This window comes from Colius striatus, chromosome 17 (assembly GCF_028858725.1).
Source record: "Colius striatus isolate bColStr4 chromosome 17, bColStr4.1.hap1, whole genome shotgun sequence".
Lineage (NCBI taxonomy): Eukaryota > Metazoa > Chordata > Aves > Coliiformes > Coliidae > Colius > Colius striatus.
Window position 1 is genome coordinate 12,767,936 of NC_084775.1, and position 15,330 is coordinate 12,783,265.

A 15,330-nucleotide genomic window follows, 5' to 3' on the forward strand; every position below is an offset into this window, starting at 1 on the left:
ACATAGCATTGAAGAGCACTGCAATGCTGCCTGGTATGATCTCCTATTGATAACTTATAAAGCAGGGTGTTTACAGACAGTGTGAGAGATCTCTGTGGGCAAATCCCCTCCCTGCTATCAAGAAGAGGTGAAAAGGTATACAGTATGGGTGTAACAACGTGATCCTGCTCTCAGGCTGCCTAGACAACTCTACAGTCATTCTTGAGAGCAAATAGAAGAAACAATGAACACTGACTAATAGTTGTGCAGTTGAACTTACACAAGTCAGTACAAATGTGCCAGACCATACATTCTGCCTGCTTTATGGAGGGAAAAGCTCTGCCTTTTTTTAAGGACTATTTTAATGGCAGAGTTAAAGTTTCAACACCACGCTTGGAATCACTTCCTTAACTTTAATAGAACAACTTTTAGAACATGAAAAGTAAATGGAAAGCATGTGAGCATGGGAGACTTTGGCATCATATATACCTTTAGTCATAAGATATTGCCCAAAGCAAGCTTCCAAAACTCACACCCAACACAACAGCTAGTCTCCTTCCTTAAAACAAAAAAAGATTGATGAGGATGACTGCTCTGAACTAATAAACATAGGGAGTAAAGTTTAAGGTCAAAAAACTTCTAGATAAAAACTACAAACTCCCTACGGGCCTTAACTTAAAATCAATTTCAAGCACCAATTCAAGTTCTTGGGCTCTTCTACAAGAGGAACTGTCAGTCAGGACAGTTCTACTAGTGCTTCTGACTGACACTCACTCCCAGGAAACTGCTGAAATCTGAAAGGTCTCCACACTAGTCTCTACACCAAATTATTTTATATCCTTATTAATCCATATTTGCTTTCAAACAGTCACAAATAGGAAGTATCACTGCAACTTACCAAAAAACTGTCAGCAAATCAATTCTTAAAATATGTTATGGTATGATAATGTCAAAGTAAAAATGTAACCCCAGTAATTAAATATAGATAGTGCAAGTCCAGGAGGAAAGACATACCCCTGCTGAATGAACCATGCATTTTGGTGCTCCTGTTGTGCCCGATGAGTACATGATAAAGAGAGGATGGCTGAAAGGCAGCTGTTCAAACTCCAGCTGGGGGGCCTGGTCTCCTTTCCCAGTAGCAAGGAAGTCTTCTAAAAAGATACTGTACAAGAGAGGAAAAAAGGAACATTTCAAACATTTCTTGAAACCATTACCCCAGCCCATATACAGGACTATCTCTGCATCTGAGAGCTCTTTTACAATAAGCTACATGCTCAAGCTATGGATATTATTTTTATTCCTAGTCTAATCATTTCATTCCTTAAAAATAAATTGTTCATTGTTTTAAAATAAAACATTGGTATAGTATTTGAGACGTAATACAACAAAAACCAAGCCTACAAATCTGTACCTACCATCAGCTGCCAGTCTTAACAGCTCAAAGCAGATTGGAACAGTCTGATCCTCAATATAAAAACTGGAACTCAAGTACTTTGAAAAGGTATCTAATATACATAATCCAGAAAAATAAATAAACAAAACAAGTTACTTTATAAAGTGGCACTTAAATTACTAAATATTCATTTCTGGAAGCCACTTTCTTCTTCATGCTATACCTTGCTGAATTTTTGCCTTCATTTAAGAACCATTAATATCAACAACGGTTTTGTAGAAGCAAAACATTTTGCAGCAATGTACTACTGTTTTCAGTATGAAGCTGGACCCACACTAAGAAACCTGGACACATGCTAGCTTTTGCAAGTTCAAGAGGTCTGCAGCTTCACTAGCTGTCAGAACCCATCTCATCTTTAGTTAGGACAGTCACAGTTCACAAGCTCCATTACCTGTTTGGAATCCTAGAAATATCTATGGTTTCTCTTGAGGAGACATATGGAATCACTACCACTTTTTTTATATCTGGAAGCCCTGGAAGAAGGAAGAAAAAATTATGTCCTCCATTCAGATACATAAACTGAAGGTCTCTTCTGTCTGATTGGATGGTACAATGTAATGCATTAAGTAACAGAAATAATTCTGATGCACCAAGTATTAGATGTAGCTTAAAATGTTAAGAAAAACCCCAAAGACTAAGTTGTTCTCTAAGATACAATTTCCTCAATATTGTCAGCCATTTAAAAATGCATATGTCAATCTGCAAGTTTTACTGCTCTATTAGCTCTTCATCTGCCTTCATCAGCACTTGGCCTTAAAAAGAACAGTATCACCAACCCCTCTTCACCCATTTATACTGCTGATTAATTTATGATGAGGTATTTAAACCAAGCTAGCAAAAGACTGTAAGAATTACACAAAAGATGGCTTAGTTTTTACTCAAACTAGTCCTGAAATTTTAGGTGGCTGTAAAGAGATACTGTAAAAGAGGAAGGACAGCAATAACCAGTCAAAAGTGTCACTTTTAGTAGTAGTATGTAGGCTCTGAGTGCTCACAAAACCACAGCATAACTAAAACTACACAGTATGCAGTGAAATACCTTTTACCACACTAAGCAGCTTTTCCAAATGGTTATGTTCTTTGCCATTGTATATAACAGCTTCAACAGAGAAGATTAGTTTAGGCTGAATTTGGGAAAATCTGTCCAGTACACCCTAGGGACAAAGAGGAAAAACAAGTTTAAAATAAAAAGAAGTTAATTGCTACTGTAGGAAAACCCACTGGATGCTAAATACAAATCTCAATTCAAGCATGGAATAAGGACAGGAGTTAGCAGAACTGTTAAAAAGAATGCTTGCTTGTCTTTCACTCACCCAAAATCTTCAAAGCACAACAGGTTTGAGACAATCCATGTCCTGACCCTCAAATGTGTCAACCAACGACAGATAAAATGAGCACAGACCACAGAATATCTTTCACTAAGGGATCAAGTTCAAAGCTAAGCAGTTAAAAAAATCATCTTGTGAATCACACTTACAAACTCTTCTAAAGAGGGTAAGCACCTGAAATGTGAACAGGAGTCAGGTATTTCATATACTTGAAGGTCCACAGGACTCCTGTCTGCATCTGCAGGCAGGTGCTCTATATGCCCTTGTAAGCTACCCCCAGTGCTGCTTTGACAATGTACCGGTAGTCTGCATGGTGAAAAAACTGAAAGACACAGGTCTTCTGGCAGATGTATTTATCGTAGGCAAGGTAGCACTTCACATGAACCAGTAACTTTCTTCTGCTACAATTAACAAAGGAAACAGTAACACAGATTTTTACCAGAGTAACTAGGCATTGAAAACACACACACATACACACTGCCAACAAAAAACTACCACAGTTCCTTTGAACCTCTGGAGTAGGACACATTCAAATGCTAAATTTCCAGTTGTCTCCTCTACCTTACATTGTTTTTGGGAATTTACCACAGCTATGATCACATTTGACAGAAAAACTCTTCTGGCATTTATGGGGGTTTATTTTCAGGTACACTGCATGCAGCAGCTTACCGGACATTGATCGTTTTGTATTCAACAGCAAGAAGCAAATCCTTTTAGTAAAAGCTCTCAGCACACAGCAGTGTTCCTCCCTCTCTAGTTACATTACTTGAAACATTAAGAACTACAGGAGTATTCAATACTGTAAAATTGTCAGCTAACTGTTCAAGAACAATCTCCTAAATCTGATGGCAAAAATCAGACCTCAGTCATATGCTTATTCGTCTTACATTCCTCATTCTTGTCTCTTGCAAGGCAAAGCGACAAACAAATTATTATCAGAAGACCAACACAAAATCATCACAATCGAGTCACCTCTATTAAATGCCTTTCCAAGCTGGGCTGGTCAGGATGACAAGAAAGTCTACTGTGAAAGTACAGAGGTCCTGTCCCAACAGCTTCTCCATGTCCTTTTAGGAAAGCTCACTGAGCACCAGTGGTAAGCTACAGGGATATGACTGACTATAAAATGCAACTATCTCTGTTGACTATGTCACTTAACAGCTTCCTCTTCTATCCTCCTAACAAGTATTTCCTTCTCCTCATTCACACCAATGCTCTGACACCTCATGTAGCCATTAGTTTAAAATAAAAACCACCAGAACCTATTTTGGCATCAGAAGTGTTTTTCAAGAAGCCCCTAATGCATTAGCTAACAAACTCAGAGATGTAGATTTAATTAATAAAGTTACTCTCTAAGGGAGTATGAAATAAAATTTCCTTTCTTCCTTGTACCATTTTCAAAGACTAGATTGAGCAGTGAAATTACACACAGTGTGTGTGTCTATACCTATGTGTGGGCACGCAGCTGTACACCTTCATGCTGAGAACAGAGCTTACATACCCCATATCCATGCTGCCTGACGTTTAAAAATGAAGACCAATGAGAGGACTAAGCATACTCTAACAGAACAATCAAATCTGAAGACAAGTGTGAATCAGAAACAGAGATGACTACAACTCTCAGGGTCTTACTAATCCTGCTAACACACCCAGTTGGATTCATTAGCACTGGCAGGATCAAATCCCACAGGGCAGCCTGGTATGATACAAAGGCAATACAAACAGATGGAACATGTAATTGCTACACTGGAACTTCAATCCAACCAGATGGCTCAGCAAGGAATTGCTTTCATGAAAAGCTCAGGTATATCAGATATGGCTCAGTCTATTCTGTGAGCCTCAAATCCAGTACTAAAAATTGTGCTGGGCCCCACAATTGGAGCTGCACTGACATTGCCAGGGTTTCTCACACAGCTCTAAGAGCAGAACCTCTTTTTAAACTCACATCCAACAATTTTTTTTTTTATACACAAGCTGCAAAGAACCACTTTCCTATTAATATACATAAATGGGTAACAGGGACTAGAGAAATGAAGCAAAAGCTGCCAAGAGTGGCATTCTGTGTGGGAGGGAGCTCACTGGTTCTCTTCCCGAACGCTTGCACAGTCTTTGGATGGATGGCATTCAGAGCCTGCAACATGTAGGCAGTTCTGAAAACTGACATTTCCAAGCTTCACAAAACACATACACAGTTGGATCCGAAATGTTGCAAACGCTTCGCTATTTCTCAAAACACAAACAAAACCTTCATTTATGTTACAGGGACTAATGCAACTGCACAGAAAGAGGGATATCTTCTCCTTAGGGTGGAAGCCAATATCCTTGAGGACCTCTTCTGATATCTCTCAACAATTTAGACTCTGAATTCGTAACAAAACATGCTGCCAAGCCAAAGGAGAATAAGTAATATCGATGGCACTGCTGCTCCAAAGCTAAGCTTCATTTAAAAACTATCACAAAAACTAAATAAAGCTGGGCACTGAAAATAACAGCACACCAACGTGGACAGAACATATCCCAGTACTCTGTAATGCAAGCAGAAATGAACAATCTGCCCTCAGATGAGAGCTCAAATCACATTGCAAAGAAAATACCCCACACTGTCATTTTCTAAGCAAGCAGAAAATATTTGTAGAACAGATTGATCATTACATGCTGTAATGATTTTTTTCATCATTTTTTTTTCCCCAAGGACACATCCTCAAGTGTAAGAAAGTGGAATGCTGGTGCCCTCTAGCGCTAACCCAGAGAAGACACTCCACTACGTTTAACCAGCTCCTGGGGCTAAACACTGAGATTGAGAGTGTGCAGTGCTTAAAAACTTCGGGATTTTCTGTGTTCTGCACTGCACAAACAGCACTTTCTCCAATGCTTTCAAGTAAACTTGTAGATAGAATGAAAGGTTCAGCACTATTTTAGAAGTGTTTCTATTTATTCTGCTTACTATGTGTGCTAAAGCCCTTCCAAAGAAAGTAGAATCTATTTCCAAAGCTTCCAGGGCATGCTGAAGTCTGTTTGGATATCATGATCATTTTTTGCCATGTTTTACACACAGTATTTATTAATATACTGAAAAAGAGTTAAACAGGTTAATGACATCAGCCCAGTATTTCTCATCTTGTTGGCAAACAAAGCCTTCTACATAAAACCAAGAATGCTCTTCAGTTTACCCACATAAGAGGCAGAAGAAGGGAATACTGAGGCAAAGCAATTGGAGTGTGGCCAATAAGCCTGGGGAAAGATCTATGAAGGAAAGGCCAAGCCTCGGACAACTCTGTTGCACTACTGCTCATTTGCACATAGAATACACAAAAAGGTTGCCAAGACTGTATCCCAACACTCAAATTACTCTGCTGACATTTATTAGTGACAACTGAAAAGCACGGGTTTCATTTAGTGTGTGTTAACCAGAAAAAAGTGGTCTGGTATACTTGGCTGTGCCAGGAGGTGGCAGTAAGGCTAATCTTACTGAACAGAATCTCTCTGCCACTATCACCTTCATATTTGCCTGAAACACAATCACAGCTTTTCTGCAACACGCAGTAATAAGGCTACTCACGTTAATGCCGAAGTCTGGTGATGTTGAACTCCAGATAGCACCAATACTTGCAGCAGCCAGCATTGCCTCCACTGCATGAATGCTGTTTGGTAAGTAACCTGTGGCAGAATTTGAATGGTTAGAGATAGAACAAAAAAAATACCAAATCTTACAGTAAATATCATATAGTTTAAACAGATTGTTAAACAACAAATCATCCCAGACTGAAGCACCCTTTACAGTTTTCCACACAATTGTAACATCCTCCAAAATCAGATCAGTTACACAAGGAATTAGAAATAATTCCGTTCATAAAAACAGATGTATCTGATTTTACATCTATAAAGTCACTCTCAATTTAAAAATGTTTCTGCTTAATAAGACTTTCAGAATAAAAGGGCAGCACACTGAAAAGAAAAACTGGGAAGCTGGGAAAAAGGTTGAAACTACCTTCCTTTACCAGAAAAAAAAATAAATACTATCCTCAGCCACCCTTTGGGTGCTCTAGAAAGTAATTGCTTTGAGGGCTTAAAACACAGGAGTTTGGAACCCAGCAACTAAGAATCCAGAGTATGACATACCATGGGCCCCAGCAGCACTTCTCCTCACTCCCAAGTATGTATAAAACCTCCATAAGGACAAAGAAAGAAAAGCTTTACTTGCACATAAAGCCTGTGACAAATATCTAAGCAGGATAAGTGATATCTTAAAAATACTGTATAGATTTTTTTTAAGAGGCACTTTCAGCCTAATCTGCTCAAGACAGATTTTCTGTCAGGAAAATACAGGATTGTGTTTTCTGTCAGTTACTATTTGCTTAATATAGCATATTCTGAGATTAGATTTAAGTTTGTTCATTTACACTACAGTATTTCACCAATAGGTGAGAACTGCAAATGGTGAAAACTTGCTGGTATAATCCTGCTGGAAACTGTCACAAGTCTCATTTCTCAACAGTGCTGAGAACACATTCCCTGCAAGCACCTAATGCCTTCATAAAACAGAAAGTGCACTCAGAAACATAGGCATTGAAATAATCATATGAACAAAAAAAACCCCACAAAAAACCAAATTTGCACCCTGCATCAAATATTCAGTCTAAGCCTTGAAAGTAGGGAGCTGCAATCAAAATATCTTCTCAATGGCTTATACTATGGATCTATACCATCTCTCAAACAAGAGACAAAACAAAGACAAGACTTCCAGTTTCTCTTTTCAATATTAACACAGCATTTCTTACTCCTGCCAGACTTTAAAGCAGTCATCCTACCTAACATTATTGTGCCCTGAGACTATTAGTAACATGCTAATCTTCTTACAAAGCTAGCTTTAAAACCCACGTAAGCAACTGGGGCTAATACAGTTACTATAGATAAAACACCAGCTTTCAACAATGTAATTCATTGATATTTAGTTGAGGATTTTTGTGTGTGAGCAACACAGGGAAAGTCAGTTTGTTTTTAACTGCCGACTTGCAATAGAATAAAGCTGGCAACCTCTCCAGAGTTGAAGTACAAAGACACTCCCAGTTTTACTTTATTCCTGCTGCAGTCATTGTTAATTGCCAAACAGATGGCCAGTGGGAGACCAGGAGTACTTCCCATGCAGATCTGTGTGGCTCACATTAGGTATTGTATGCCTCTTCCAACTGTTCAAGCATCACTGACAGTATTGCAATACATCTTTAGGAGAGATGTTTCACCATACATCTGCTTCAATTATGTTTACTATTAAGTGCTATCTCCTTAGTGATGGAAAAGGAAGACTAGGATGAAATCAAGCTGAAAAAGTGCTGACGTTGCTGCCTGTCCACCCACATTCACCCACCTCCAACTTTAACATACTATTACTGGTATGATGCAACCATAAACTGTATCGAACAAACTAGGGGATATGTTAAGTATCATGAAAAGTTAAAGTAGCCTTGTCTTACAGGCAGTAGAGCAATGGAGATGAAAGCCACAAGAAAACAATGTTAATGGTCTCGTGTATAACTAACAGCTCAGATTTTCAGTGATTTTTGAGAGAAAGTGGCAGCAAAGGGCATCAGAACCTGGCAGGCTGACTAGGTGCTAGGCAACTATCATACAATTCATAAAATATCTCACTTCTGTTTTAAAGCTGCTTTTTCAGAAGCAGTGAAAGCACATCCTGCATTACTGCTATAAGTTACTCGAAGACTCACCTCTCCTTCTGCCATCTGCTATAAGTTTTGAAACAAATTAGGTCCCAGTAGATTTTAGCATTCTTGGGAGAGCCTGATCTTTGGTACCACAAGTGGGTGACTCAAACCTTCCCACCCAACACTTCACATCTCTCTTCCATTTCAATTTGGGATTTGAAGAAAAGCCTGTAGCCTCAATCCCTGTCTGTGATGTTACAGTTTCACCCTTCCAAGGACTGTCAATATCCTCTAGCATAGGAGAGAAGCATATAAAAGAAATTGAGACAGTTTTTAACAATACATGTCTGTAAATAGCTATAAAAATACCATCAGATTTCTTTCACTGGGAAGCTCTCCCTAGATATGGGCTGCTGGCCAAGGCAAAGCAATCTGTCAGAGTCAGGAGTGTAGGACTAGGGGCACCAGGGGAAGGGAAGGAGGGGGAACTGCGTAATAGCCCAACTGATGGGAGCTCATGTGGGTTTATTTCGCTGAAGATTACAAAGTATTCAGCCAGGGTAAGAGAGAAGAGTAGAAAAAAAGTACAGTGTGATAAATTCTCCAGAAGAAAAAAGAACATGTGAAGACTCTGACTAATTTAAAAAGCTCTACCTCAGCCCAAAAATATTCATTCATATCATCTTCATTTTTAAAAGTATTAACTATACTTCTTACTTTAACTAAGAAGTGAGCAAGCTGCCAAAACAACAAACCAAATTGAAGAGCTTGTGCTAAGCTAAATTCCAGTTGTGCTAAGCAAAATACAGTCATTAACTAAAAGGAACTGTGATTAAAATTGTAATGGCATCATTACCTCATTATTAGCACCACTGACTACAGCTGTATTTCAATAACATGTTTTCTCCAACTACAGAGCACAGCTGTCCTGCACAGTACACCTTACTAAAGAACCCCTCATATGATGAGCATGAAATGACATCATTATATGTTCTCTTTTCTGAATCGTAGTATTTCTACCTGGCTTTGATTAGAAGAGTTCTAACAGCAATAATCATGTTGAAAACAGGACTAACTTCCACCTTAGAACACAAAACAATCTCATGGAGATAAAGTTATTAAATCTCATTTCAGAATGTGTGTTCATATTCAATATGATTGCACCTAGTCATACTTAAATATTATTATTACATTTGTTACCCTAGTGAGCAGTATTTTCTTCCTGAGATTAGAAACACCTCATTTAGCATCAGACATCAATATGTAAAGGTCTAGGAAATGGACTTTAACCTGACAATTAGGACAGCAGCAAGGAACAGCAGGTTTCTACTCACAGGAACACACTGAAGCTACAGCTGCTGTTACTCACAAGTTTACAGCAACTGTCCTCCCCTCTTATAGTGTGGTCACACATAGTTTTAATTCACACAAAGTATGAAAACACATCCAGTAATCATTCTTCTGCATTGTCTCTCACCTTCCCACAACACACTCCATCATATTATGGGATATGAAATTGGTACAGAGCACCTTTTTTGCCACTTACACATGAGATTTAATCCTTTGGTTTAGTGTAACCAGCAAAACACACAGAAGTGTTTGCAGCCCTGTTATGACTTTATTTATAAAGCAATAAAGAATAGCATACGAAACCCCTGCAAGCAGCCTACAAAACGGAGCATTTGAATTGATTTGTAAACATCAGAAATTTCATTCCATAAGTCAAGAAAGTCTGCTTTCTATGTGCTTCACAGTGAGAACCAGCACTTACAGAAAACATTAAAAAGGGTCAGCAAAAACCTGACTGGGACTTGGACTGTACAAAGATGAAGTGGCTCAGCTGGAAGATCAAAGGCAGTAAATTAGAAATAAATGGACTGAGGCCAGCTTGAGTAACTCCTTTCTGTCAGGACAGTATACTGCACAAGTTGTTCACAAGACAAAAAAAAACGTTGATATAGAAAATCCTGCATGACTGTCTTATGACAGGAAATACTACTCCAGAAAATGTTGTGAAGTACCAGAAGGATCACAGGGTTCTAACTGAGCTCTGCATTGATAGGACTTGAAAAGTTACTGCTCACCAGCTGTTCACTAACACTCTTCTGGAAGACACTATTCCCAAAAGCACTAGTGGCAGAAGGTAGTATGATGTCACTCCACGGTAACTGCAACTTGCAGTTCACTGTATTTCCTGGGGCCACAGGGCTAGTAATTGCCAGCTGGCACCAGAACAACCAGCACAGGGCCATAATTACCAAGTTGACTCCCAAGTGAATCTGTCAGACCTTGTAAGTCAAGGCTCACCTAGGTGCAAAGCCTCCATCACTTCTGCTTCCAGAAAAAGCTTATGAAGCAGACCTTAGTGAAGCTATGAATAAAGTATTTGCCTTCCCGCTTCAGTGCTAGAGAACTCACAGGCTAATCCAGGTTCCTTCCCTCTAGAAGTGTATTTCATACAAATAAATACAACAGCATAAGAGCTTTTTCTTCAGAATGTCCCCATGAAATAGTATTTCACATTCATGTTTCTAGAACCCTGACTACTCACTTGCATATTTCAAGGAAATTTCACCTGTCCTTTAAAGAAAAATTACTCACCCACAACTCTGTCTCCTGCCTTTACTCCCATCTTCCTCATGGCTGCAGCATACAAAGCGACAGCTTGTCTCAATTCTTCAAAAGTAACTTTCACGATTTCTTCTTTGCCTTCCTCTGAAGAAAGAAGATTCAAACAACCAGTCAGAAAATATGCATTGCAATAGAAGTTGTGCAACAAATCAGTGGTACAAATAACTAGCTCTGGAAGAACACAAAGCAATTTCAGGTGAAGAGTTTCCACTAATAATTATTCTTTTTGCTTTTCAAGTTCCAAGCCATTCCAAGTTTCTCTTTTAATAGCAATCAGGTATGAATCATTAGTACTCATTCAGTAGGCACAAGGACATTTTTTAATATAGGATCATCCAGCTGCAAAAATGACACTATTCACTGGAGAGAGGTGTGTTCTCAAGGACCAATCATGATAGACTGCACTCACCAAGGCTGTTTTCCAAGATGGAAAGAATAGTTGTGTTTTCCCTTTCTGCTCAGTTTTCTCACTACATCTAGGAAGCAGCAGCAAAGTGCCAAATTTTATTATGCCAAGTCACTGTTGACCATGCCCATATAGTTACTAAGGGCTGACTTTCAATATGCTTTTTAAACATCTGCATTTGCCAACATACCACAAAGTAAAAATACTAAACTGGACTCCATTCATCTCTGAAAAGATCTGCAGGGTGTTTTCATTCTCATACTAATGTCAGATGTTACACAAGCTGTTAATAAATCACTGGTGAAACAAAATAAACAAATCTAAATGTTATGAAAGGCAAAGTTTGTCATCTTAAAGGTCCATTCTAGTACTTCCTCAACATGATTGCTGCAAACCATCTGGCGTGTCCTTTTTCCAGAATCCAGCACTTCTTATGAAAATATGTGAGCCAAGGATGTTGCAACAAAAATGTGCTGCATGCCCTGGTACAGCAGGTCCTTACAGAACAGCTACCATCAGTCTGATTTCCTCAAACAGGGAATAGTACTTTTTATTCTTTTGCCTGCTTAGACTTCCATCCCAGTAAATTTGGACTTACACTGGGCCAGAGAACAGGTTTGACAGGAAACTCCACACAAGTCAATGTAACATGTAGTTCATAAACTGAGCAGGGACTGCCAACAGGTTGTATTCCCACAGAACAACAGGCAATGGGACTCTGATCTTGCTCCATTTAGAAGGCCTCAGGACAAGGGAGTCATAAAGATTCACAGTGCAAGCCAGTGACAAGTAAAATTGTTTAGGAAAGCTACATTTACATTTTTGTGCTCTATTCCACCCACAGAATCATCCCTCCTCAATACATGAACCTGATACCGCTTCCCAAAGCACCACTCTGATCTAGCAACAAGGGGTTAACAAAAATACTCTGACTTAAAGGGAGCTTAAGAAGATTAAATATACAGGTCATGAAGAGAAATGCAGGTGGAAGTCTGTTCATGACAGAGAAGTAAATGTGTTCACTACAGCATTGACACAGTCTTCAATATTGTTCCTTTTACTATCATCACCTAGGATTCCACAACAAGACAGAGAGGCTCTGGTACACCCCATGACTTTCTAACAAGGAGCAAGATCTACAGAGACAATGTAATCCCATGTCAGGCCAAATAATTCACTAAGTTGATAAATTTCTCAGTAATTTGAGTGGAAAGTATTTAACTATATTTTGTCCTCAAGTTGCATGTTTAGCTTTTAACACGAAGAAATCAATCACATCAATTGTACATACATTTAGAGTTGACTTACTGATCAGTGTTTGGCCTTCAGCTGTTGCACAAGATGTACTTAACTGCATTGATTTTTTTTTCCTCTTAAATAATGATCTCAAAAGTTGAAAATCATAACTCCATCACTTTGAAGCCAGCTTTCTGTTACAAGCCTCATTTCTATCTGACCTCACCAGATCAATTCTTATTACACTAAAAATGGGTCACAGATTTTCCCATTCTCTCTGAACTGGTAGATGATTTTTATACATATGCATATGTGATCAGAAAAGTTTCCTTCAATACCTCTAAGCAGTAAAATGCAACTGAGAAGTCAGCAGTTCCTGGAGGCAAGCATTAGGCAAGTATTTATGACAAGTGTGACATAATACCTCAAGTGATGTGGAACACAGCATCATCTCCACTACCTTAAAGCAGTTAGACACATTGTAAGAAAACTTAATTTAGTTTGCCAAGGACTTTCTAGAACTCTGTATTCCCAGAGCATGCTTTGCTGGTTTTTGCAGAGCTGTATCACAGACTCCACTGTTATTAACTCAATTTTCCTCTTTTTATATCCCCGTCCTCTTGCCCAAGCCAGTTTATGTCAAGGTTTCATAAAAAGTAGAGCTGTTTTCTAAGGTCTAGTCCTGGGAATTATAAATACATACAAGCCATTAATTCTTTCTTACTTGCTGCATACAGTGCAATCTTGTCATTGTCCTTGTGCTTCAGAAGATTTTCTGCATAGTTCAGACGGCTGCCTTTGAACCACTCCGGGACATCAGCAATACTTTTGGATGTATCAACCACCTGAAAAAAAGCACAACACGTGCCTGGAAAACTGGAATATAGTTTGTTTTTCAGAGCATTTGTACAGAAGTCAGCTAATTAATTCCAAGCTCTTTATACACTATTAGACAGGTCATTTCTCCCAGATTACAGATGGCAGACAGACACTAGATCCTTGTAATTACAGGCCTGGAAAGATTAACTATTTGTAAACTGTCACAAGGAAAGACATCACTACAACAAAACTAGAAAGAGTTCCTTGCTGACAGTTCTACCTTCATCCCAGCCTTAAGCACACAAGAGAAGTAAACCACTATGACTACATCTAAACCACAATTCACAGCACATACAGGGTTTTGCCTCTGGGAACATCACAAACAGGGACTGAGCTACAGCATATTGCAGCTCTCTACTAGGCCACACACTCCAGCCTCCCTCCCTCTTCTAAAGATGAAAGCACAGGAAGGTGCAAGACCCTGTTCTTCCCCAGCATGAGTCAGAAGGTAGAGAGATCAACATCAGGAACTTAGACAATGCTAATTCCAATTAATCCTAAAGTAAGGGAACGGTAGAGTCAAACAACTAAAAAATTCAAACTTTCTATTCCAATTCTCCATTTTTCAGGATTAAGATGCAGTAACCATTAAGTACTCCATAGCTTCATCCCGAGTGCAGAAACCCTGCTTCTATCCTCTGTAACTAACAAATGCTGCATTACAAACTGGGAGAGTGCACATTATTTCTATTGTCTTTGATTTGCTGTTTCCTAAAGAGATGGTCCAACAACCTAACAAGCCCATATTAAGTAATACTCTATTGAGGATTAAGACATGCAAAGAAACAAAAAAGGCAATGAAAAACAGCCATAAAAGTGCATTCAGGTGAAACAACTTACCTCCATCTTGAACTAATTAAGCCTCAAAATGTTAAATTACCCTTTGGTAAGCTCAGACTGTACCTTTAACAACAGTGACAGGTGAAAAGCCCCTCTGCATCACCCATGAAGGAAGGTAAATTCCTTCAAAACTAGGCCACTGTTTTGAGAGTCAACTGCCTATAGGCAGCTGTACTTTGTAATCTCCAAATTGAAACTGTATTTTATAGTTATGTTTTTGAAAGCTTTTACTTTATACCCTTGGGTATTCTCTCCTGGACTGCTCTTGCATTACAGAAACAGCATTCTTCCAGACCAAGTAAAAGGCTCTTCTGAAAGCCAGCTAGAACTCAAAATACCTTCCATTCCAGAAAACCTCATATTTGTGTGCTCTGAGATGTGCAGTGTATGTATGACTGGAGGCAATCCTAAAACTCACTTTAACTTAAAGTAATACAGTGCAGCACTCCAACCTGAGCTTTATTTGAAATGATTTTTCTAACAATGGGAACTTGTATTTCTTTGCTCATACCAGTTAGCTAGAACCAAGTTCCATTTACAGTTCCATCAACTGAGGCTGCAGAATTATTTTGTACCAACATATATTACTGACATAACTAGAAGCCACTCTTAATACTGACTCATTACTGACTTCCTCAGCTTGAAGATAAGTGAGCAGAATGTCTCCAGTGCTTTTCAGGATAAGAGCTAATATAATCCCATTATTTCCTAAAGTGGAACACCCCTTCAACAAGCTCCACTAGCATAAGGCTCTGGACTCATATACTTGATGCTTAATTATTTTCTACTCTGGTAACATCTATGACTTCTAGTTAGGACAAGTCCCTTTGGTAGTGGCACTTTGTCACAAGAACAACCTCATCTCTCTCTGAGAAGCAAGTTCTCAGCTGGCATCAGAAACTCAAGGTCTGCTAAGTT

General features: G+C 38.9%; 1 protein-coding gene across 1 annotated transcript in view; it reads right to left on the bottom strand.

Annotated features, from left to right (window-relative positions):
* Positions 1-15,330, bottom strand: part of AACS (acetoacetyl-CoA synthetase) — a 37,811-nt gene that overhangs the window by 16,455 nt on the left and 6,026 nt on the right. Inside the window, exons 3-8 of the mRNA XM_062010268.1 lie at positions 13,418-13,538; positions 11,022-11,135; positions 6,320-6,417; positions 2,472-2,586; positions 1,824-1,905; positions 994-1,141 (exon numbers count right to left, since the gene is read on the bottom strand). Of these exons, the coding sequence (XP_061866252.1) occupies positions 994-1,141; positions 1,824-1,905; positions 2,472-2,586; positions 6,320-6,417; positions 11,022-11,135; positions 13,418-13,538 (678 nt within the window). The remainder of the gene's footprint in view (positions 1-993; positions 1,142-1,823; positions 1,906-2,471; positions 2,587-6,319; positions 6,418-11,021; positions 11,136-13,417; positions 13,539-15,330) is intronic.